Raw genomic sequence first — 27,029 nt, 5'->3', positions numbered from 1 at the left:
AGACGCCGTACACCTGCGGCATGAAAAAAAGTCCCGGACCCTTTTTTTCAGGCAGCATTGGCGTTCGGCCATACAAAGCAATAGGAAGGATTTGTAAAAAAAAAGTTACACTATTCGCGGCAAAATACGCCGCGTACGTGGCGTTACTTGTTGCGGAGGTGTGAATGCAGCCTAAAAGGCCCCACCAAAATCCTCAGCACCAGGCCCATGATGTTCTTAATCTGGCCCTGAGGAGAGGCCAAGAACTCCCACTGACATCAGCTGGGAGAAGGGGAGGAGAGGAGGAGTCACTTGAGCGCTGGGAGATGCTCTGAAATCAGGTAGAAATCGCCATTTTTTTTTTAAGAGCCCTCAGGAGGTGTTGACCATAGTGTGCTAGTACACACAGCATATTAGACTATTATGGCAGACTTACCTTCCCAGTTTTCCTTCTGGGTTCAGACTTTCGCGCTAAATGATTGGCTGGGCGGCAATGATGTCACTCCTGCGCATGTATGCAGGAGTCACACTATCACCGCTCAGAGGGATAGTATAAGGATATGCTGAGCTGTGTGGCTCAGTGTACATTAATAATGACAGGCAGATAGAAACATTTATGACTGAAGGTCAAAGTCCCTAGTCAATCTTGGGTACAGAAAGGGTGGCTACATTCATAAATACAGCAGGACCATGGAGAAGAACCCTCTAACATAAAGTCGGGTCACAGCATTAAAAAAATAGGGCTGAGAGCAATACATTTTTTTTTTTTTTGAGCTGAGACTACATACTTGAACAGAATTTTCTTAGTTTTAAACCAAAGTTTAGTGTCACCTGCTGGTGCTTAGAGCCAGCTCAATTGCAGATCAGGGGCTCTCTGTCTGTTACAAATATCTGCAACACATCAGGGATCGAACAGATCGCTGAGGTTTCCTTAAAAAGAGCTCATCACTACTGACTGACCAGTAATGGGTACCAATGTGTTACAGAACAGGAACAATTCAGCCTAAATTAACCTGTTCATGAGTACCCCATACTCATTTACATGGGGGGGTGCAGAATCTGGGGGCCACCTTCTTAAAGGGGGCTTCCAGATTCCGATAAGCCCCCCGCCTGCAGACCCATACAACCACCGACCAGGGCGGTGGGGAATTGGCCCTTTCCTCCCCTGATCAACATGTTAGCCTGGTATGGTTCGGAGGGGGGTTGGCGAGCCAGAGTGAGCCCCCCTTTCCTGACCTGCCGGGGCTGCATGCTCAGATAAGGGTCTAGTATGGATCTTGGGGGGAACCCCATCCTGTGTTGTTTTTTGTTTTGGAGTAGGGTTCCCCTTAAAAGCCATACCAGGCCCAATGGACCCCACACTGTTTGTTTTCTTTAGCTTTCATTGCCGGAATTCTTTTGTTTACACTCAGCTGTCAGTGGGGAAACCTGCTGATACCTGATGAGTGGTTGTTTGGGACGGGGTTGCCGGCTTCCATGCCTTTTCATTAACAACCAGCTATTCTTCACACAGAATTCAGATTCAGATCAATAGATTTGTGACCCATTAAAATTCGAGTCGTTCTGAAAATTTGGAATTCGTTAGAAGACAAATAAACAAAACAAAACTTAATGAATTTTAACAAAATGCATTACTGTTATTCGGAAATTCGAATACATCCGAATCTCCAAATGACCCCAAATTTGTCCGAATTTATATTTGAACTGAAACGAATTGCACATGTACAGTCCATCGAAAGAGCGTAGGGGAGCAGGAAATGAGTAGATGCAGTGTGGATGCATCCTCAAAGCAAGGAAGAACTTTTACTTTAACCACTTAAGCCCCGTAAGATTTGGCCCCTTAATGACCAGGCCATGTTTTGTGATACGGCACTGTGTCGTTTTAACGACAATTGTGTGGTCATGCAACATTGTACAACAACAAATTTGACGTCCTTTTTCCCCCCACAAATAGAGCTTTCTTTTAGTGGTATTTGATCACCTCTGCATTTTGCTATAATAAATATCCCCCAAATTAAAAAAAAAAAAATAATAAAATTTCTTCCTCGGTTTAGACCCATATGTATTCTTCTACATATTTTTGGTAAAAATAAAAATAAAATTGCAATAAAGTGTATATTGATTGGTTTGCACACAAGTTATAGTGTCTACAAACTAGGGGATAGATTAATGGCATTTTTATCTGTAGCACTAACCCTGGAGGGGCTGCTGGATTGTTTTGGGTGGCATGTTACCTCATGTTCCTCCGCTGTCTAGGGGTATTTGGTAAAAGTTGCAGTAACGGAATGTCTTTTTCTGTGCTCTTTATTACCCAGCCGGGTAAAAACAAAAAACTTGGTAAAGAACAGAGGGATAGTAGAAATGGGAATGGCAGATTCAGGTGTATGTAAAAAGGAAACAGTCCTGCTCCCAACGACAAACTTTCACTTCGCCACTCCAGCCAGAATGGGCATAGCGCACCTGGACAGGCCTCTTACACAGACCTGGCAGCAAAAATAACACACAAACTTGGGGCAAAGTCTTTGCCACAGACCCTCACAATGGTTGCAGAAAATAATAGTCCGGAGTCCTCTTGACTGGACTTGACACCTGGATCTCCTTCAGGTAGTTTTAAATTAGGGTACCAACTGACAGGTGGCCAACATCCAGCCTCTCAGTGTCCAGTTCCCCTGGTCCCCGATGGATGGTCAGGCCCCTATTGGAACACCAGCCTCTCTTGGTACTCCTCAGGCAGACTCTCCACTGTACGGCCTCCTCCAACAGGACGGACAGCTCAGGACCTCCTAAAGTGGGACCCAGTCGATTACTGAGCCCCCGAGCGGCAGGTCAGTTGCTCCGGGACAACATGGTCCCGAAACCAGGATCACTGCGTTGCACACGCACCCTGGCCCAGAAGGCCATTTGCCTGGGCGGCGTGGAGTGGCTACCCTAAAGGTGGGCGCCACACGAGGAGAAGACCCAGGAAAATGGTGTCTGCCTCATAAATACCTTCTCCCAGCATGCACAGCTAGGGAAACTCCTCCTGATAGGCTGCTGGGAAAAGTATCCAAAACATTGACTCCACTGCTGCCACCTGCTGACCTGGGGTGTGATCAGCACCCCAGGAACAACAGCATGAACCCACAGTTCAGCCAAAGCTGAGACAGAGGCTTAAAAATTTGAACAAATTAACCTGGTCAGAGTTACTTAACTCTCTGACCCCCTCTAAATTTACTATAGCACTGGTTCTGGAAGTAACCAGGCGCTACATATCATTATTTTTTTTTTTACTAGTAATGGCAGTGATTTTTATCGGGACTGACATTGTGGCGGGCAGATTGGACACTTTTGACACCTTTTGGCACCATTGACAGTTATACAGCGATCAGCGAACTAAAAATAGCTACTGATTACTGTATAAATTTCACTGGCAGGGAAAGGGTTAACACTAGGGGGCGATCAAGGGGTAAACTGTGTTCCCTAGATGTGTTCTAACTGTGGGAGGAATGTGGCTGACTAGAGGAGGAGACATATTGACGGGGGCAAGGCGCAGATACTGTGGCTCTTTCCTGAGTGGCTCTGTCACGAGTGATGCGCAGTTTCACCGCCGCAGTTTACTGAATGCAGGATAACTAATGCTGGATGAGGAATACAGCAAGAACTCTGCTCCATTCTGAGACTACAAGCAAGCTAGCATTTGACATTTTATATGAAGTCAGATTCCCACTCTCTATCAAATATCATGCTCCTTCTCCTCCTTCTCACATTGGTGTCTTCTATCCTGAAATTATCTTTACTCTACCCCTCCTCTCTACCCTGCAGCATGCACATATCACCCTCACTCCTAGCCTCCCCCTACTACAGCACCCATCATCTCCTGCATTTGCTGCACCCACATACTGACATAAACGCCAGGGCCATTAGACACGTGCGCTTATGCACATCCCACTCCCATCGTGCCTACATCCCCCTCCTCCTTCTCCTAGTCTCAGGTGACATTTCTCCTAATCCTGGTCCACCATTTTCAAACAGTAAGCCACATGTCCAATACCCCTCATCTGGCAACCACCGCAACCCACTCAGTTTAATTTCTATCCCCCTGCTTCCTCAAAGCAGCCCACCATTCTCATGCGCCCTTTGGAATGCCCGTTCCATCTGTAACAAGCTAACATCGGTACATGACCTCTTCATCTCTCATGGCTTTAACATACTTGCCATAACCGAAACTTGGCTTCAAAATTTGGACTCCGCTTCTCCTGCTGCCCTATCCCATGGAGGCCTCCATTGGACTCACTCCCCCAGACTTAACGGACAGAAAGGAGGTGGAGTTGGATTTCTCCTATCCCCACCAAGCACCTTTCAAGTCCTTCCTATTCCTCCCTCTCTATCCCTCTCTTCTTTCGAGATGCACTGTATCCGTCTGTTTTCTCCTATTTCTTTGAGGATTGCAGCAATTTATCGGCCTCCCGGACCAGTATTGCGCTTTCTTGATGACTTCGCTGCCTGGCTACCCTACTTTCTCTCCTCTGAAATACCCACTATCATTGTTGGTGACTTCAACATTCCTGTCAATGTTAACAGCCCAACTTCTCAACTTAACCTCTTCTTTTGACCTAACCCAATGGACACATACTTCCACCCACTCCAATGGTAATACCCTTGACCTTGTATTCTCCCATCTCTGCAATCCTGCCAACATCACCAACACCCCCTTTACTCTCTCTGATCACAACCTCATCAGTTTCACTGTATCCTTGCCTCCAACCAACTATCCCTCCAAGCAGCAAACAATTACTTGTAGGAACCTTCGCAACTTTAACCCTTCTCTTCTCCATTCTGCTACTGACCACCTATACGACATAATCTCTCCCCTGTCCTGTCCTGACCTGGCCACCTCTGTCTACAACAGTTCACTCTCATCATCACTAGATACACTTGCTCCTCTAACCACACGCAGAATCAGGCCCCGGCCGCTACAACCCTGGCAAACTGACAACACTAAAAATCTCAAGAGACATTGCCGTGCTCTTGAACGACTGTGGCGTAAAATCAAATGCCTGCAGGACTTCACCCTATATAAATCTGCCCTTCTAAAATACAATTCCTGCCTCCATGCTGCCAAACAACACTTTTGTGTCTCTTATTACTACCTTGTCATCCAGTCCCCGTCGGCTCTTCTCAACCTTTAACTCTCTGCTTCGTCCCCCACCCCCTCTACCCACTAACTCACTCACTGCCCAAGAGATTGCCAATCACTTCAAAGACAAGATTGATGCAATTCATGAGGACACCTCCACCGTCCGTACATCTTTACCACCCAACATAACTTGCCTAACGGCACTTTCAACACTCTCCTCTTTTGAATTGGCTACTATTGAAGAGGTTACAAAACTTTTCTCAGATGCCCACCTAACCAATTGTCCCTTGGACCCTGTTCCCTCACATCTACTACGGTAACCCTCTTCTTCTATCCTATGCTCCCTCACTCACATCTTCAATCTCTCCCTCTCTAGTGGTATCTTCCCCTCCCCTCTAAAACATGCACAGATAACTCCAATACTTAAAAAGCCCTCACTGGACCCCACCAACCTGAACAACTTAAGGCCCATCTCATTGCTCCCATTTACCTCTAAACTTCTAGAACGCCTAGTCTACAACCGTCTTGGCTCCTACCTCAGTGAAAATAACCTTCTTGACCCCTTACAGTCTGGCTTTCGCTCGCAGCACTCCACGGAAACTGCCTTACTAAAAATCACTAACGATTTACTAACTGCTAAATGCAACAGCCAGTACTCCATACTCCTTCTACTCAACCTCTCTGCAGCCTTTGATACCGTTGACCACCCACTCCTTCTCAATAAACTCCATTCCCTTGGCCTCCAAGATACTGCTCTATCCTGGTTCTCTGCCTATCTATCACAGCGCTCCTTCAGTGTTACCTACAACTCTGTCTCCTCCTCTCCATTGCCCCTTTCTGTGGGGGTCCCTCAAGGCTCTGTTCTTGGACCACTTCTCTTCTCTATCTACACCTCCTCCCTTGGTCACTTGATAACCGCCCACGGCTTTCAATACCACCTATACGCCGATGACACCCAAATCTATCTGTCTACTCCTCACCTCACTCCTTCAGTCTCCTCTCGCATTACTAACTTACTAACTGACATCTCAGCATGGATGTCGCACCACTTCCTTAAACTAAATCTCTCTAAAACTGAGTTACTAATATTCCCCCCTGCCCGTGCCCCCCTCCATGACTTTTCCATCAAAATCCACAATGCAACCATCAGTCCCTCCCCTCAGGCCAGGGTACTCGGTGTAATCCTAGACTCTGACTTGTCATTTCAGCCTCAAGTCCAATCGTTGTCAAAAGTTTGTAGAATTCACCCTCGTAACATCTCTAAAATTCACCCCTTTCTAACAAATGAAACCACCAAACTCCTCATTCACTACCTTGTTATCTCTCGCCTTGACTATTGCAACTCCCTTCTTATTGGCCTGCCTCTCTATAGGCTATCCCCTCTTCAGTCTATTATGAATGCTGCTGCCAGACTTATCCACCTTACAAACCGCTCAGTATCTGCCAAACCTCTCCTGCAATCCCTACACTGGCTTCCTATCACCCAGCGAATTAAATTCAAAATACTAACCACAACCTACAAAGCCATCCACAACTCTGCCCCAAGCTACATCACCAATCTTGTCTCTAAACATATCCCAAACCGTCCTCTCCGCTCTTCTCAAGACCTCCTACTGTCAAGCTGTCTTGTCTCATCCTCCCATGCTCATCTCCAGGATTTCTCCAGAGCCTCTCCCATCCTCTGGAACTCACTACCTCAACCTGTCCGGCTATCCCCTACTCTTGCTACCTTCAGGCGATCCCTGAAAACTCACCTCTTCAGGGAAGCCTATCACGTCTCCAACTAATCTTTTACCACTTCCATCAGCTCATTCCCCACAGTTACAACCTTTTGTACCACCTGCCCCACCCTATTAGATTGTAAGCTCTTCTGAGCAGGGCCCTCTTTATCCTCTTGTATTTTATTGTATTGTAACTGTTTTGTCTCCCTTTATATTGTAAAGTGCTGCGTAAACTGTTGGCGCTATATAAATCCTGTATAATAATAATAATAATAATAATATTGCTGTCCCTACTTAGTAGGAACACAGAATTTGTCTCCTCTCCCCTGACAGAACTGGGATTTGTGTGTTTACACGCACAGATCCTGATTCTCGCTCTGTCATGACGATCGCAGGTGCCCGACGATCATCACGCCCGCCGGGCACACGCGTCGGGTCCGGTGACACGCTACAGGTGCTTGTGCCTTCGCCTGCTACAGAGTCTTAAAGAATGTGACGTAAAGCTATGATGGCTTGCCCAGGGGAGCCAACTTGCCGAAGTATAACTGCGGCAGCTGGTCAGGAAACCTACAGTAATCCAAAAATGACAACGCGTTTCAGCCTTGGTAGGCTTTAGTTATAAGAACTTTTCCTGAAGTTGGGGTTTAAGTTAGTGTTGAGGTATATGTGTGCGCCACCCTCTCCAGTGAACCAACAGAAACAACTGGCAAAGCAGACACGTTTATGGCTACAGACACAGATGCCGGAAGCAGCCAGTAATGTAACAGAAGACATTTCTCGTACATTAGAGCATTTTTTTTTTAAGCAGGGACATTTCCAAAGATAAAAAATACAAAGAACAAATAGGAACAAAGGATGAAATCCTGTCCCTGGAATCAAGGATGCTGAGTATATATCAGACTGCAGCAGGAAAATTGTTCTCAGTCAGTAGTTACTATAATTATGGAGAATTTGATCATCTTAAAAGCAGCATTATTTTCCACTGCTGTGCAGAGAATGGCATTTCATTGAATTGCTAGGAAAGCGTATTCTATTATTCCTCCTAACAGACCCGTAGGCTGTTTGCTGGATGTCAGTGTATTGTTTGTTGTTACTGGCCATTGTGCAACAATGTCCTGTTGTGTAGAGCAGATGACTCAAAATCATAAGGCCTTATCATGGGTGGAGACTGAGCGGCTGCGGCAGGCTGCACCAGCTAATTCATGAGCCCTACCCGTAATAAAAATAGCAGTCCCAAAGCACAGGCCTACTCATCTACTGCAGCTAATGAAGCCACCGTATCACTGATAATCACGTCTGCAGGCATTCCATTCAGCCTTACATAAAGATAATTGCATTCCAATGCTATGATTTTTTTTTTATTATTAATTAGGATCATTAGAGATCTACATGTTTGGCCTCATTATTCAGTCATTATAATGGGAAATTCAGTGACTCAGAAAGTATTTCATTAGCATGACAGCCAAGCAACTAGTCATTTCAGAGGAAAATGGCAGCCTCCACATATACAGTATTTTACGGCAAGTGTAGTTGAAAGGGAACAGTTTATATACTTTATTAAAAAAAAATTATTATGTTCAAAACAATTTTTTTTTTTTAAATACTACCTTTTTTAGTTGAGTAAATAGGAACTATTTTGTATGAAAATTTCATACTGTATGTCCAGCCAGCGAGTGGCGCTTTCTGCTAATTTTGCATCTTTTCCAGGCTATTCTTATCTCCATTATTGATAATAGTTTAAAGTGGAACTTCATGCCCCTTTTCACACGTTAAGCCCACTCGGATCCACCTGTCTGTTTTTTAGGTGGATCCGAGCAGGCCGCTCATTGACTCCTATGGGCAGGCGGATGTCAGCCTGACACCCGTCTGCCATCCGATCCGACCAGATCCGCTCAAAACAGGATCGGAAAAACTTGCTGATTGGATGGGATCACGGGCACGAGCGCCAGCACAGGGATTGGTGTGTACTAAGTAGGAACAACAATATATCTCCTCCTACAGTCAGTCACATCCCCATACAGTTATAACACATCTAGGGAACACAAATTTGGTGAGCCTGTGTGAATTGTAGCCTCAGTTTTATGTCACCCGGTGTGGTCTTCTGCTGCTGTCTGCCTATTCTTCTTGGACCTTTGTTTTCAACAAGGCATTTTTGTGCACAAAGCTGACACTTACTGGATATTTTCTCTTTTTTGGACCATTCTCTGTAATCCCTAGAGATGATTGTGTGTGAAAATCCCAGTAGATCAGCAGTTTATGAAATTCTCAGACCAGCCCATCTGGCACAAACAACAATGCCATGTTCAAAGTCACTTAGGGCCAGATTCACAAAAGAGATACGACGGCCTATCTCCTGATACGCCGTCGTATCTCTGTTTTAGGGGCTTCCTAACTATGCGACTGATTCATAGAATCAGTTACACATAGATTGTCCTAAGATCCGACAGGTTTAATTGTTTTACACTGTCGGATCTTAGGATGCAATACCGCGGCCGCCGCTGGGGGGAGTTTGCGTCGTAATCCAGCGTTGGGTATGCAAATTAGTACTTACGGCGATCCACGACGGTTTTTCGCGTTCGCTACGTCGCTGCTAGTCTAGTTTCCCGTCGCAAAGTTAGTCGTCGTTTTAGCTGCCCTGACTTTACACAGCCCATGTTAAAGTATGGCCGTCGTTCCCGCGTCGAATTTCAAAAAAAAAATTCTTGCGTAAGACGTCCGGGAATACGGAAGTACGCTACGCACGTCGCCGTTCGAAAAAATGACATCACTTCGCGCAAAGCACGGCGGGAATTTCGAAATGAAGCATGCGCAGTAGGTCCGGTGCGGGAGCGCGCCTAATTTAAATGGCACACGCCCCTTTGAATTACGCGGGCTTACGCCGGAGGCCGCCGGCGTAGGTTTTCATTGCAAGTGCTTTGTGAATCAGGCACTTGCGATGAAAACTTGCGGCGGTGTAACGTATCTAGGATACGTTACGCCGCCGCACTTCTATGTGAATCTGGCCCTTAATTCCCCTTTCTTCCCCATGCTGCTGCTCGGTTTGAACTTCAGCATGTCATCTTCGCCACATCTACATTGCTAAATGCATTGAGCTGCTACCACGTGATTGGCCAATTTGTGTTACCAAGCAATTGAACAGGTGTTCCTAATAAAGTGGCTGGTGAATGTGTTCCTTGCTAAAGAACAATATTTTTTATGGCTAAAGTTCCACTTTAACCGCTTTCGGACCGGCCGCTGCAGTTATACTGCGGCAGGTTGGCTCCGCTGGGCGAACCATTGTAGCTGTACGTCGGTCGCTTTAAGCTGGCTAGCAGGCGCGCACACCCGCTGCATCATGGGAGTGCCGATGCTCGTGACCGGCTGTCGCGATGACCGCTGGCCGGGAGCGATCCCTGGGCACGAAAGGCAGAACAGGGATGTGGGTGTGTAAACACCCACATCCCTGTTCTGTGGGCTGAGGAAATGCAGATCGTGAGTTCCTAATAGCTAGAGACAACGATCTATAATTTCCTCTAGGTCAGTCCCATCCCCCTTCAGTTGAAACACACATTAGGGAACACAATAAACCCCTTGATCGCCCCCTAGTGTAAACCCCTTCCCTGCCAGTGACATTTTTACAGTAATCAGTGCATTTTTATAGCACTGATCGCTGTAAAAAATGCCAATGGTCCCAAAAATGTGTCAAAAGTGTCCGATGTGTCCACCATAGTGTCGCAGTTCCAATAAAAATCGCAGATCGCCGCCATTACTAGTTAAAAAAAGAATAATAATAAAAATGCTATAAATCTATCCCCTATATTTTAGATGCTATAACTTTTGCGCAAATGAATCAATATACGCTTATTGCGATTTTTATTACCAAAAATATGTAGAATAATACATATCGGCCTAAACTGAGAAAAAATTCACCCTTTTTTTTTTTAAAAAATGGGGATATTTAGTATACAAATTTAGTACAAAATATTGTGTTTTTTCTCTCTTTTTTTGTTTATAGCACAAAAAAAAAATCGCAGAGATGATCACATATCACCAAAAGAAAGTTCTATTTGTTGGAAAAAAAGGAAGTCAATTTTGTTTGGGTTTGCACGACCGAGCAATTGTCAGTTAAAGCGCCGCAGTGCCAAATAGCGAAAAAATGGCCCGGTCATTGGGTAGCCAAATCTTCCGGGGCTTTAGTGGTTAAAGTAGACCCTAAAGCCGGCCACACCTGGATTGAAATTCGGCTGGTTCAGGAGGGACTTGCCAAATTTTGATTTTGATGTATGGGCACTTTGGTTGTAGAGAATTCAATTTACCAATCAACTTTGTAGAACCACCCTTTTTCTGAATCCAAATTCCACACAGAAGGATATATGCAATTTAATTTAGAGAGGGCGAGTGTCTGAAAGAAAGCAGCATCTGCTTTGGAAAACCCATAATGGGGTCCTTTAGATTCTCTATTGACTACACAGTTGTGGATACATTAATAACCCATTGCTATGTACTATATTGTTAAGACTGTGGGTTGACTCATCCACTAACAATTATTCCACTTGTATGCATTTGTTTATAGTACACTTTGCAGGATATACTGTATAATATCAACATTTGGCTGGCTATTAGCCAATAGCCATGACAGTTGGACAAACCTAGTATTGTATATCTCTTAAGTTTAGTAAAAGTAAAACTTCAGTCAAGTGGTTGACTCACCTGTGAACTTTTTATAATTTTTAGACGTGAATGTCTGTTGGCAAATCTCTATACCATGGGGGTGTAAAAAAAAGGTCCAGTTACTGTCCTTCAAACTTTAGGGGGGGTCGGACTGTGGCCAGTTGGTGTAGAAGATGTCCTCATGTCAGTGGGAGGAATAATGCCCCATCATTGGTGTCAATGGAAGGAATAGTACCCTATCATTGGTGTCAACGAGAGGAATAATGCCCCATCATTGGTATTAGTGAGAGGAATAGTACTCCATCATTGGTTTCAGTGGAAGAAATCGTGCCCCACCATTAGTGTCAATGGGAGGATTATTGCCCCATCATTGGTGTCAGTGGGGGGAAATGGTGCCCCATTATCAGTTTCAGTGGCAGGAACTATGCCACATTGTTGTTGACAGTGGGGATTGGAGCTGCCAGAAGACAGGGCAAGGGGGGGAAGGGTTCAAAGGAGGATTTTGAAACAACCACAGGGTTAAAAGATAAAAAAAAGACCTGTAATCAAGGTACATGCTGATATCTATAGCACTATGAGGTTGATTTACTAAAGACATTTAGCAAAGACATCCAGAGCTTAATAAATGAGGGGAAGCTCTGCCGACTTCCATCATCCAGTCAGGTGCAAGGAAAAATTCAGTTTTTTTATTTTCCTTGCATGTGATTGGGTATTCTTTGCAAAGTCAAACTGTACCTCATTTACTAAGCTCTGGAGCAACTGCACTTGCAGAGGGCAACTGCACTATTTGCCTTTAGTAGATCAACCCCATGTGTATTTCCTAATATAGAGTTTAGTATTAATGTAGGCCTGCCCACCACTGTGGTGATTACAGGGCAGGTCTCACTTGTTTTGTTGGATTCTTGATATTGTAATTTATTGAGATTGCAGCAGGAGGAATGAAACTGCATGAGTCAAAGTCAACATGCAGCTTCTCATATTTTTGTAAATGCATGCAACTAAAACCCCTCTTTGTGAAAAACATGTTCAGTGTGATCTAGATTATCCTGCTATTTTTTTCCATAATATACTAAATCCCTCTCATCTTGCTCTATTTCTTCCATTGTGTGCACTCCAGGTCGGACAGATATAGTGAAAGATATGCTGCTGCAAGCGATAAGCATTCTGAAATAACTAAGCCTTCTGGTTGGCACCATCATGATTTATATCACAGATCATACCAGAATGCTGAGGAACAGAATTGTCAATCCAATGATGCATTTCCTTTATCAAATGTGAAAAATAATAGCAGATCTGAAGATTTTAGTAGACGTCTAGAAAACCTCCTGACATCAATAAACAACCCATCTAAAAGGTAAGTTGAGTTTGACTTTGACCACATTCCCCATCACTTTAAGGCTTCATGCACATGGCCATACATGGGCCATACAGCATGCAGAGCCTGCCCAATCACTCTGCCAGGACCCACAGCTGCCACAAACAGTCGCCCCATTCAGATGAATTAGAAGATGTGACTGTACGCGGTCGTGCACCAGGAATGGTATAAGCTTCATGCTCACGGCCATACAGCATACAGGACCTGCAGCTGCCACCTACAGCTGTCCATTAAGATGAATTAGACAATGTGGCTGTGCGCAGTTATATGCTGGGGGTTGGGTAAAACATGAGCGCATGCCCCAATCACAGATAGTGAAGCATCGTACACACAACCGAGAAACTCGACGGGCGAAACACATCGTTTTGCTCGTCGAGTTCCTTGTTAGGCTGTCGAGGATCTCAGCGAGCCAAATTTCTCCATTCCCGCTGAGGAAAAAGAAGATATGCTCGCTTTTTGGCTCGACAGGATCCTCGACAGTTTCCTTGTCGAAAAGTGTACACACGACCGGTTTCCTCGGCAAAAAAAAAAAAAAAACAGCAAGTTTCTTGCTGGTTTTTGCCGAGAAACTCGGTCGTGTGTATGAGGCCTGAGAGTTCAGAGCAACCCAAAACCCGGACATATAGCTGCATTTTCTAATTCAACTCAATAAAAGGTCACTGATCTGAAATGCATGGAAGCAAGCTCTGCCTTCTGTAAAGCCCCAGGTCAGCCACTCCCCAAAAACAAGTTAAGCCCAAAGCACGCTCATAGACGTTTGCTCCAAAACACACACTATCTGTGTTTGAACTATACAACTGTGCAGCACAACTGTTTTAATCAAAACTTGTAACTGTATACAGCCACGTCTTCTTATGCTAGAAAAAAAAAATACTGCGCTCATCCAACAAAATTTAAATTAATCAACAAGCAACTATAAGTGTTATATTACACTAAAAACAGAAATGGATGCAAAAAAAGCTGCGCTATAACAAGTGACTATATAGAGATCCCTTTCCTATATAAAAAATTTGTAAAAAAAAACTAATCGTGAAAAAAATTTAATATATATAAGGGTTAGAGCTAAAAAATAGCCCGGTGATGAGTGTAAATACTAATAAGTCCAGATATTGGCAATCCAGATAGGTGAAAACCCAATGAATGGGTTTAAACTTATTAATAAAGTGCAAAAAGGAAAACGTTCCACAACCTATAAATAAATGAACATGAAAAAACAACAGCCCAGTGACAAGTGTGTTTCACAAAGTCCAAAAATTGAACAATCCACAAAGTGACAGTGGAATCCCAGAACTGAATTATTCGGTGCAAAAAGAAACTCCCAACATCCAGAAGAACGTGAGGAAAGAAAAGCCTTCACCATAGATATTACTGCCTCTTACCAGATGGAATTGATCTCTGATTAGGAGATCGCAAACGCATGAGACAGATAACTTCCCAACAGCTCTCCACCAGGGGACTCCTTATTGTAGACTTTCACATGTGAAGATGTACCATGAAAAGGAAAACTTGCATAGTATAAAATCCAAGATAAATGTAATGATAGATAAAAAATGCACACTTACAATTAGTCAATTGTTTGGAGCATAGAATAACATTATCGAGCCGGCCGGCTCCTCGATGTGTTTGCCCGTGTCTTCCGGGTTCAGCTGGTGTCGCGGCGACGTCAGAACGTCGCCTGCCCAACGTTTCGTCGCAAGGGGACGTGGTCACGGGACGCACGCACGCTCAAAAGCATTGAACTTAATTTTTCTAGGCTCGTCGTAGTGTTATACGTCACCGCGTTTTTTACGGTCGGAATTTGGTGTGTCCGTGTATATGCAAGACAGATTGAGCGGAATTCTGTCTGAAAAACCCGTCAGAGTTTATTTAGATGGAAAAAACGATCGTGTGTACAGGGCATTAGGCTTGACTGTTCTCCGTTTCAGGGATGAAACAGGGCAGAATCTTTGCCTAAATTCGGCCCTGAAATGGAGACAAAGGCACACAGCATTTCTGTGCAGGGCGCCCCGCAGCTGCCCCGGAGATATGTGAACCCACTCCATAGAGCACCAGTCACATTCTCTTGCTATGTGAATTGGATGCAGAGAAATCCAATTGGCATAGGTGTGAACCCAGCCTTAAAGTGACTATTAACAGAGTAACCCTGGGAATTGTACCTATTGGAGGTGGAGAGCGGCATACCAGTTTATTGAATATTATTCAAAGGCTTGTTTTACTTTATATGAGGTGAGAGTTCTGTGAGCACGGGAATGGTGGAAGTTTACTGCTATTCATTTATGAAACACACATACCATTTGAGAAGAAGGAGGTGGTTGTTATATATCACATTTGAAGCATGGACTTTATTTCAACTTATTTATGATCTCACTGAAGTCCCTATGAGCACTTGCACTTTATATTGGACTTTTATGAAAAATTGATACTTGCACTCATGTTGTTCATTTATTTATGTAATGCATTGATTTTAACGTATTTGTTTTAGTCTGCGCAATCCCACTTTACATAATTATTTGATTACATTGTGGGAACACAATTCAGGGTTGCAGCAACCCACATACCTATATTGGAATACATTTTTGTTTGAACCGATACACAGTTTCATAACACAATCCCATACACACAGCGCAGGGGTTCACAACACCGATTTTATTTCTTAAAGTGGAGGTTCACCTGAAAAGTTAATTGTTAACATTAGATTGATGCTCATTTTGTCAAGGGGAATCGGGTATTTTTTTTTAAAATCGAAGCAGTACTTACCGTTTTAGAGAGCGATCTTCTACGCCGCTTCCGGGTATGGGCTGCGGGACTGGGCGTTCCTATTTGATTGACAGGCTTCCGACGGTCGCATACATCGCGTCACGATTTTCCGAAAGTAGCCAAACATCGGTGTGCAGGCGCCGTATAGAGCCGCACCGACGTTCGGCTTCTTTCGGCTACTCGTGACGCGATGTATGCGACTGTCCGAAGCCTGTCGGAAGCCTGTCAATTAAATAGGAAAGCCCAGTCCCGAAGACCATACCCGGAAGCGGCGGAGAAGATCGCTCTCTAAAACGGTAAGTACTGCTTCGATTTAAAAAAAATTCCGATTCCCCTTTTAAAAAAAAATTTCGGGTGAACTCCCGCTTTAAGCCTCGTACACACGGCCGGTTTTCCTGGCGGGAAAACTGCGAGGAGAGCTTTTGGCCGGGAACTCCGGCCGTGTTTTTCTGACGAGAAAACTGCCCAAAAACCACTGGACAAAAAAAAAAGAGAGCCAGTTCTCTTTTTTCCCGCCGGAAAAAACGGCGGACTTTTGCCCGAAAGTTTTTGGCAGTTTTTCTATGGAAAAAACTGCAATGGAGCATACACACGGCCGGGATTCCAAACCAAAGCTCCATCCTGTCGGGAAAACCTCTTGTGTGTAGGGGGAAAGACTGACTGAGCAGGTTCTTGGCTTTCCCCTCGGATTTTTGACGGGAACTTTTCCCGTTGGAAATCCAGCATGTGTGTACGGGGCATGGTGATTAACCTGCCATATAAGAGAAATGGGGGATGCTAAAGTCCTTGCCTAAATGTATGCTGACTCTTACTTTCAATACTCCTAAAATTTAACCTGGGGCAAACCAACAAATCAGAAAAGTCAAAGAAATGTCAGAAGTCGTTACTTGCATATTCTGGGTCATCTACTCAAAGTATTGAAGCAAGAAGATCCACGTGACAGTCTCTAGCATTTCCATAAGAGGTCAACAAACGCAGCCTCCACATTTCAGAACCAGATTTCTTCTAAAGACAGGTATGAATGACCTGCAATCTTCCAGCTGTGTAAAGTTTGACATAAATAGAATAGTAGCTGAATATTACAAAATGATCTGGCTCAGAAAAGGTCTTTCCACAATCTGGCATGCATGCATGCACATATAATTATATCCTATGAGCATGCCTCTTTATGTGAATAGGCATCTGTCTTGTGGGGAATAATAGTTTATTAGTAAAAAATAAATCTGTCTTATTAGGTTTTTGTATGGTGGTCCAATGTTTTAAGGAGTTGTTTAACCTCCCTGGCGGTAAGCCCGAGTCTGGCTCGGGGTAGAATTTCAGTACTAATAGCGGTATCCCTGAGCCAGACTCAGGATCGCATCACAGTATCCAGGCAGGGAGTTACTTACCTTGTCCCCTGGATCCTGCGATGTCTCCCCACTGTGTGAGTGAGCTGTCTCCTCACTCAATGCCGCCGAGCTCCGTTCCCTGCGACGTTACGACGTACGGCGGCGGAGATCGGCGCCAAATTCAAAAAATTTAAAACACAGTACAAATACAGTATACAAATATATGTGATTGTCACCGGCGCAAAAAACAGGTTATATTATATTGACCTGCTGCGGTACTGTGTAAACCTCCAAAAAGGTTTATGAGTGAAAGCAGAAGAATGTGGTTACTGCGCTGGTCTAAATACGCAATGACACAAAATGGTAAATTAAATCTAATACAATAAAGTGCTGAATCCAGTGCAGTGATATGCGTTATAAAACACAATAAATAACTATACAAATAAATAAATAAGTAAATAAATTGCAATATCCAGCTGTCACAAGCGTGTACTATTGCGTAGTGCTAAGTGCAACTACTGTGCCACCAAACAAGATTTAAATAAGTAAATAAATAACAGTAAAAAATCTCACAAGCATGTGACTAAATAAATATCAAAATTTCATTCTGTTAAACATATGAGATATATACGTGATACTGTGTGCAACTAGTTTACCAACAAACAGATCTGAATTAATATAAATATATATATAAATATGGATATAAAGTGCAAAGTCATAACATATGTGCAAAAAGCTTTTTAAAGTTCATGTGCCTGTATAACACAACTCCAAGATTGCCTGGAAAACCAGCAACTTGTCAGTTTGGAATCCAGTAAAGGGAAAACGTTTTTATGTGGTAATTTGTCCTTGAGTTATATCTCATACATCTAGGGTGCAGCTATCTCTTCCACCCGACGGAAACAAGTGCTACCACCACCAACTGCTGAAATACACACTCACCAGACCCCAGCTGGTAATAAGCCCAAAGCCTTATTCCGTTATGATCGATCGTGTCCTCTTTTCCTCTCTCACAAGATTTTCCTTTGTGCCTCAAAAAACAGGGGGCTCATCATAGTATAGTATGTTTTAAAAAGGTTTATTTCTTTAAAAATATTTAAAATCAAACTACTCACAAAGGAGGTGCTTTAACCAGCACCTGGTGTATTTGGCAGTATCGGGTTTGGACAGCCGCTCACCAGCTTGTCTTTGGGTTGCGCGCCCGGCTCCTGCTACACTTGTGGTTCCGCTGGTCAGATGTACCCCCTCTGTGCATTGTCCACCTGGCTTCTACGCGTTTCGCAAGTCTGCGTCATCAGGATTACTGTATATTATATTAATATACAGTAATGACAGCATCAATTCTGCAACTGAGCAAATTTCAATGTTTTTGATATGATTACATTATTGAATAATTTTTATTATATTATTATTTGTTATAGTTATTTATTATATTATAATTTATGATTTTGTGTTTCAAACTTTATCATACCTGAGATGTCTACTAGACTCTTGTTTGGTCAGATTTAAGTGAGTTATTCCTAAGAATTACAGGCCTACAATATAAAACGCCAAATTTCCATGCAAAATAATTGTACCTAAAATCTGACATAATCATACTGCCAGGGAGGTTAAGGTGCCTCAAGACAGCTAGATTGTCATCTGATCCTTGTGAAATCACAGGTTTCAAGCCTCGTACACACGACCGAGGAACTCGACGGGCGAAACACATCGTTTTCCTCGTCGAGTTCCTTGTTAGGCTGTCGAGGAACTCGTCAAGGCAAGTTTCTCCATTCCCGTCGAGGAAATAGAGAACTTGCTCTCTTTTTGGCTCGTCGAGTTTCTCGACAGTTTCCTCAATGAAAATGTACACACGACCGGTTTCCTCAGCAAAAAAATATCTCCCACCAAGTTTGGTCGTGTGTACGAGGTCTGAGACTGTAATCAAGTAATGAAAGTCCAAAGTTGCCTCAAATTTTCTGCCATCTTTTCTTGAAGTAATTTGTTGCGATGAGTGCAGTGAAGAAATTAGCAAGTTTGTTAGTGTTTTCTGATTTTTCACCCACATTTGGTGGTAAATAAAACTTTGCTCATACATAGTAATACGCATAAATACTTCAGAGTGGACACACATTGACACCTTTCTAACCAAGGGAGACCGAGCTACAATGAATACAGTATGTGGTAAAACCATTGATTCCTTTTTAAGGAGAAAATGAAATAATGGTTCATTATTTACTGAGAATTTCTAACGTGTTTACTTGTTGCTTACTGAAACCTTGAGTTATTACAAATATTTATTATCCCTTTCATTTTTACCTGTACATTTTTTTTCCCACTAGTTACAGATATTACATTTGTACGGTATGGTCTCCATTCTTTGTATTTGTCTCATCAAAGTTTATGATTTGCTATGTACCCAGGTCTTTTGCTGCTGCTGACAACTACCCATTAAGTGACCGGAGAGAAATTTCATCCTATGATCAGGGTTGCTCTTCAGAGCTTGAAAACGCTGAAGATGAAGAGCGGATATATGACACAATTATCAATGAAGAAGAATATTATGACTTCTCAGAATTTAGCGATACGGAAAGTGTGAGTGACACTGAAAATCAGCTGACCCAGAGTCATTCATCCAGCAAGTAAGTAAACCAGATCAATATATATAGCTAGATTCAGAAAGAGTTAAGCTGGCGTATCAGTAGATACGCCGTCGTAACTCTGAATCTGCACTGTCGTACATTTAAGTGTATTCTCAAATTTAAATACACTTAAATGTAGCTAAGATACGACAGCCTGCGCCGTCGTATCTTAGCTGTCTAGTTCCGCCGGGCGCTAGGGGCGTGAACGCTGATTTACGCCTAGAATGCGTAAATCAGCGAGATACGCCTATTCAGGAACATACGCTTGCCCGTCGCAGTAAAAGTACGCCGTTTACGTAAGGCTTTTTCAGGCGTAAAGTTAGTCCAACAAAAAGCTGGCCTAGCCAATGTTAAGTATGGACGTCGTTCCTGTGTCGAATTTTATGTCGTTTGCGTAAGTCGTCCGTGAATGGGGCTGGACATAATTTCCGTTCACGTCAAAACCAATAAGTCCTTGCGGCGTACTTTGGAGCAATGCACACTGGGATATGTCCACAGACGGCGCATGCGCCGTTCGTTAAAAAAGTCAATCACGTTGGGTCATGGTTTATTTACATAAAACACGCCCACCTCTTCACAATTTGAATTAGGCTCGCTTACGCCGGCCCATTTACGCTATGCCGACGTAACTTAGGAGGCAAGTGCTTTGTGAATACAGCACTTGCCTCTCTGACTTACAGCGGCGTAGCGTAAATACAATACGCTACGCCGGCTGAAACATACGCCGCCCTACATGAATCCAGCTAACAGACTAGTGAAAGAAGATTTGGCAATAACTTTTTAACAGCCAACAGTGCTTCTTTTTGGTTACCTGTTCCTCTCATGAGGATGTGATTTTGGGAGGACAACGGGTGTTCTATCCTTCCCACCACCTTTCATCAGTATCTAGATCTGAGGAAGTAATGTGTTGATGCAATTATTTATACAATTGCTATAAGATGTCAGGAAGGACTTGCAACTCTATGGTAGGAATTTTGACCATGTTTTACATTTTTTCATTTTTTTTTCCTTCATTCAAATCAATTGGGGTTTTTAAAGTTATATTTTTCTTTCTAGAAGGTCAAGTCGAACATAGTTCACCTATATGCAGTATGGTCGTTCAACCTGTACTAGTAGGGATATTGATGATTTAGATGATTTTTGCTCTGGCTGTTTCTTTATACTCTATTGTGTCACTAAATTTTTAACCACCTGCCCTCCGGAAAGTTTTTACCCCCTTTGTGGCCAGAGCGTTTTTTGCTATTCAGCACTGCACTACTTTAACTGGCAATCGTGCAATCATGAAAATGAAATGTACCGTATTTATCGAGGTATTGCGCACTCCGGCGTATAGCGCGCACCCCTAATGTGGACCCGCATTCCTGTAAAAAAAAAAACATTTTAGTACTTACAGTTTTGGTGTCTTGCGCGGCGGCCTCATCGGGTCCGGCGTCCGTCTGCGGCTTCGGTGGTGTCCTCCCGCGCTGTTACCCATCGAATCGCCGCTTCCCGCGCTCAGTTTGAATGCCTGCGCCGACATATACCGTCGTGCAGTACACTCGGCTGCATTCGGCCAGGCTCGGCTTCGCTCGTGCTCACGCTCTGTGACGTTTATGCGTGAGCACGAGCGAAGCCGAGCCTGGCCGAATGTAGCAGAGTGTACTGCACTCGGTATATGTCGGCGCAGGCATTCAAACTGAGCGCGGGAAGCGGGTATCGGCGTATAACGCGCACCCACGTTTTTCCCCTTATTTTAAGGGGAAAAAAGTGCGCGGTATACGCCGATAAATACGGTATATAATTTATTTCATACAAATAGAGCTTGCTTTTGGTGGTATTTGATCACCACTGGGTTTTATTTTTATTATATAATTGAAAAATTACCGAAAACGTTGAAAAAAAACAAAACAAAAACAATATTTTCTACTTTCTTATAAAACATATAAAAATAATTTTTCTTCATAAATTTTGGACAAAATGTTTTCTGCTACATGTTTTTGGTAAAAACAAAAATCCCAGTAAGTTTATCTCAATTGGTTTGTGTGAAAGGTATACCGTCTAACCCAGCTAATGAGGCTATACTGTAATGGCAGTGATCATCAACCTATAATGTGACCTTTCTGGCACTAAAATACACTGTCTGAAAGGGTCTCTAAATGAAACTGACATCGCTAGTGACACTAATACAGTGATCAGTGATAATGCTGTACACTGTCACTGTACTAATGGCACTGGCAGAGAATGGGTTAACAATTGAAGCCTGGACTTTATGACTGGCATTGGGATTGATGCCCCACTAAATGCTGATGACTTTTTCTAGCAAAATAGAAAAGGGTAAATATTGCACACCAACACTAAATTATCATAGCTCCCAACTGTCCCTGATTTGGAACAAAATCCCTCTATCCCTCTTTCCTCCTCATTTGTCCCTTATTTTGATCTGATCTCTATAGCTGTATATACAGTGTCTTAAAAAAGTATTCATACCCCCTGACATTTTCCACATTTTGTCATGATACAACCAAAAATGTAAATGTATTTTTTTGGGATTTTATGTGATCGATCAACACAAAGTGGCACATAATTGTGAAGTGAAAGGAAAATAATAAATGGTTCTCAAAATGTTTTACAAATAAATATGTGAAAAGTGTGACATGCATTTGTATTCAGCCCCCCTGAGTCAATATTTTGTAGAACCACCTTTCGCTGCAATTACAGCAGAAAGTCTTTTTGGGGATGTCTCTACCAGCTTTGCACATCTAGAGAGTGGCAGGTTTGCCCATTCTTCTTTGCAAAATAGCTCACGCTCTGTCAGATTGGATTGAGAGCGTCTGTGAACAGCAATTTTCAAGTCTTGCCACAGATTCTCAATTGGATTTAGGTCTGGACTTTGACTGGGCCATTCTTTTTTTTTATATCAAAAGATGTTTTTATTGTGCCAATTGTTATACATCAAGTTACATAAAGATAAAAAAAAAAATATCACCAGGAGGTATGTACAATACAACTGAAAGTAATAAGATCACAGCACGACATACAATTTAACGACATACCTTATAAAAAGGAAAAATAAAAGTTGTTCCGGTATTAATATCATACTTCTATAAACTCGTGACCTAGTGCTTAGGTGTTTTTAACCACTTGAGACCCGCGCTATTGACAAAAGACGTCAACAGCGCGGCTCTCAAGTGCCAACTGGACCTTTGGACGTCATTTAAAAGCATTACCCGCGCGCGCCAATGGGGAGCGCGCAGCGGGTAAACACTGTCCCGGCGCATCGCTCGGGAGCCGATGCGTGTACCTGGTGGCCGCGATGTCCGCCGGGTACACGCGATTGTCGGGAACACAGCAGGGACGTGGAGCTCTGTGTGTAAACACAGAGCTCCACGTGCTGTCAGAGGAGAGGAAACCGATCTGTGTCCCTTGTACATAGAGACACAGCATCGGTCACCTCCCCCAGTCACCCCCCTCCCCCCACACAGTTAGAACACACCCAGGCTACACATTTAACCCCTTCCTCACCCCCTAGTGTTAACCCCTTCACTGCCAGTCACATTTATACAGTAATTAGTGCATTTTTATAGCACTGATCGCTGTATAAATGTGAATGGCGCCAAATTTGTGTCAAAAGTGTCCGATGTGTCTGCCATAACGTCGCAGTCCCAATAAAAATCGCAGATCGCCGCCATTACTAGTAAAAAAAAAAATAATAAAAAAAAATCATAATTCTGTCCCCTATTTTGTAGGCGCTATAACTTTTGCGCAAACCAGTCGCTTATTGCGTTTTTTTTTTTTTTTACAAAAATACGTCGAAAAATACGTATCGGCCTTAACTGAGAATTTTTTTTTTTTTTTTTTTTTTTAAATTGGGATATTTATTATAGCAACAAGTAAAAAAATATATATATTTTTTTTTAAATTGTCGCTCTTTTTTTGTTTATAGCGCAAAAAATAAAAACCGCAGAGGTGATCAAATACCACTAAAATAAAGCTCTATTTGTGGGGAAAAAAGGACGTCACTGTTGTTTGGGAGCCACGTCGCATGACCGCGCAAATGTCAGTTAAAGCGACACAGTGCCGTAAGCTGAAATTTCGCCTGGGAACGAAGCGGGTTTATGTGCCCAGTAAGCAAGTGGTTAAAGAATTATACTTTCACAAAAGGCAAATCAGTACAAAATAACCCAGAAAACTTTGAAAAGAATAGCAACCATCCATGCTAAGTAGGCTGGATCTAAACTGGCCCAATCTAACACAAAAATATGTTTTGATCTAAAGCATGGGTCTATATACTGTCGTCCTCCAGTGGTCCAGGAACTAAAATTCCCATTATGCCTAGTCATGTCTGTGAATGTCTTGAGTTTTACAATGCCTCATGGGATGTGTAGTTCCGCAACAGCTGGAGGGCCATAGTTTGGAGATCCCTGATCTAAACCATTCCATTGTAGCTCTAGCTGTATGTTTAGGGTCGTTGTCATGCTGGAAGGTGATCCTCTGTAATCCCGAGTGTGGCTCTGTGTTACTGCTAATGGTACGGGATGGCACGTGTTAAATTACACACGGGTGGATTCTATTTACTAATTAGGTGACTTCTGAAGGCAATTGGTTCCACTAGATTTTAGTTAGAGGTATCAGAGTAAGGGGGACTGAAAACAAATGCACTCCACACTTTTCACATATTTATTTGTAAAAGGTTTTGAAAACCACTTATCATTTTCCTTCCAATTCTCAATTATGTGCCACTTTGTATTGGTCTAAGACATTAAAGCGGAGGACCCCCCCCCCCCAATTTTTTTTTAAAAGCCAGAAGCTACAAATACTGCAGCTGCTGACTTTTAAAAAAAGAACACTTACCTGTCCAGCACGCCCGCAAAGTCGGCAGACGAGGACGAGCAATTGCTCGGTCCTCGGATGCTACCGCGAAGGGGCATGACTCCTGCGGGAGTCAATACCCGGAAGTGGTGCAAATACCTGTTTTATACAGGTATCTGCACCCCCACCCCCTGAAAGTTGTCAAATGTGACACCGGAGGGGGGGAGGGTTCCGAAAAGCTGAAGTTCCACTTTTGGGTGGAGAACCGCATTTCAAGCGGTATGCATACTTTTTCAAGGCACTGTAAGTGCACTTTTTATTTTTCAAAAAGTGTTTCCTAGTGCTAAACCTTTCATCCAATTTCTAAATTGCTGCATTTGTAAATTTCAAAAGCAGTATAAAGGAATAGTAGTGGTACAAAAAAGCACTTGTGGGTTTAACCACTTGCCGACCGGCCAGTTCTGAGATTGTGGCGTGGGAGGCATGCTCTGTGATCACAGTGTCCTCCGGAGACTGCTGACCACAGATTGAGGTAAAGAGCCAATCAGTGGCTCTTTACCAAGTGATCATCTGTGTCCAATCACAACGGATCACAATGTAAACAGAAGCTGGTTATTGGCATTGCTTTCCTCATGCGGACAGCGTTAGTAAAAGAGAGTTGATAACTGACTTATGTAAAAGGGACATGCACACTGATAATCAGAGCACTGATTATCAGTGCAGTCCCAACAGTGCCCACCACTGCTGACAATCAGTGCCCACCAGTGCCTCCTTATCCAGTGTCACCTATTAGGGCCACTTATTAGTGCCGCATATCAGTGTCCATCAGTGCTGCCTATTAGTGCAGCCTCATCAGTACCCAACAGTGCCACCTATCAGTGCCCCATCATCAGTGCTGCCTCATTAGTGCTCATCGGTGCCATCTCATCAGTGCCCCATCATCAGTGCTGCCTCATTAGTGCTCATCGGTGCCATCTCATCAGTGCCCACCAAAGCCAGCTCATCAGTGCAGCCAATCCGTGCCCACCAGTGCTGTCTATCAGTGCCCATTAGTGCCGCCCACCAGCGTCGACTCATTAGTGCCCACCAGTGTCGACTCATCAGTGCCCATCAGAGCCACCTCATCAGTGCCTATCAGAGCTCCCCATCAGTGCAGCCACATCAGCTCACATCAGTGAAGAAGAAAAATTACCTATTTGCAGCATTTTATAACAAACTATGAAAGTTGTCTTTGGCCTCTTTCACACGGGACGGATCAGTGATGATCCGCCCCGTGAACCTCTGCTTGCTCAGCGTGGATCGCTCCACTGATCCCCGCTGAGCCGGCGGATGAGAGGGCGGTCCCTGCGCACTGTGCAGGGACCGCCCTGTCTTTTCTCCGCTCTCCCCTATGGGGGGATCGGATGAACACAGACTGTCTGTCCGTGTTCACCTGATCCGATCCACAGACGGATGGAAAAATAGGGTTTTCCTCCGTCTAAAGAATCGGAGAATTGCAGAACCGGGTGAGATCGGGTGTCAGCGGATGTTCAACACTGATGGATTAAAAAGCAGACATACAGTCCGCCCGTGTGAAAGAGCCATTTCTTTATTTATTTTTTTGTTTATTTTTTTAGCAAAGTGTTACAGTGTTGCATGACCATACAATTGTCCTTCAAAGTGTGAGAGCTCTGAAAGCTGAAAATTTGCCCGGGCAGGAAGGGGGTGAAAGTGCCCTGTAGTACCAGGGATTAGACCTCAAGTTTGATGAGGCTGTGAGCCCTGACAATTCTTCTTTTGTTCATTGATTTGCACTATTACATACACATTTCTTATCTAGATGGTTACTGGTTGGATTTAATTTTTTTGCATGTAAGCCAATATGTTGTCTTTACTTTCTATTGGTTGTTATAATATGCAACAGGGCTGTAGCTATTGTATTGTTTAATGTTACCTCTTGACATATAACTTTTCAATAAAAAAGATTAAAAGTAGAAGTGCCCAGTAGGCAAGTGGTTAACTAATCTTTTTTTGTATAATTCTACTTTAACCACTAGCCCACCACCCACCATCATATGACGGCGGGAAGATGAGCCTCTTGTTCTGGGCGGACGTCATATGAGGTTGCGCCTTCCTGAGCCACCAGGGGGGGGGGGGGGGGGGCGCTCGCGTCCGCCACGTCACTGGGAACCCGATGTGTGTGCATCCGCCGGGCACCCGCGATTGCCCAGTAACTGAGCAGGACCGTGGATGTGTGTGTTTGTAAATACACAGATATACTTCCTGTCAGGGAGAGGAGACCGATGGGGTGTCCCTTGTACATAGGGACACCGATCGGTCACCTCCCCCAGTCAGTCCCCTCCCCCCACAGTAAGAATCACTCCCTAGGGAACACATTAACCCCCTTGATCACTGCCTAGTGTTAACCCCTTCCCCGCCAGTCATATTTATACAGTAATCAATGCATTTTTATAGCACGTATCGCTGTATAAGTGTGAACGGTCCCAAAAATGTGTCAAAAGTGTCCAATGTGTCTGCCGCAATATCGCAGTCACAATAAAAACCGCAGATCGCCACCATTAATAATAAAAAATAAATAAATAATAAAAATGCTATAAATCTATCCCCTATTTTGTAGCCGCTATAACTTTTGCGCAAACCAATCAATATACGCTTATTGCTTTTTTTTTTTTTATACCAAAAATATGTAGAAGA

General features: G+C 43.5%; 1 protein-coding gene across 1 annotated transcript in view; it reads left to right on the top strand.

Annotated features, from left to right (window-relative positions):
- ARHGEF37 (Rho guanine nucleotide exchange factor 37) overlaps positions 1 to 27,029 on the top strand; it is a 148,132-nt gene that overhangs the window by 35,727 nt on the left and 85,376 nt on the right. The window contains exons 2-3 of the mRNA XM_040344513.1: positions 12,584 to 12,820; positions 19,329 to 19,547. Of these exons, the coding sequence (XP_040200447.1) occupies positions 12,584 to 12,820; positions 19,329 to 19,547 (456 nt within the window). The remainder of the gene's footprint in view (positions 1 to 12,583; positions 12,821 to 19,328; positions 19,548 to 27,029) is intronic.

This window comes from Rana temporaria, chromosome 3 (assembly GCF_905171775.1).
Source record: "Rana temporaria chromosome 3, aRanTem1.1, whole genome shotgun sequence".
Taxonomy (NCBI): Eukaryota; Metazoa; Chordata; class Amphibia; order Anura; family Ranidae; genus Rana; species Rana temporaria.
The sequence above is the reverse complement of the archived record's forward strand: the minus strand, read 5'-3'. Positions and strand labels throughout refer to the sequence as shown.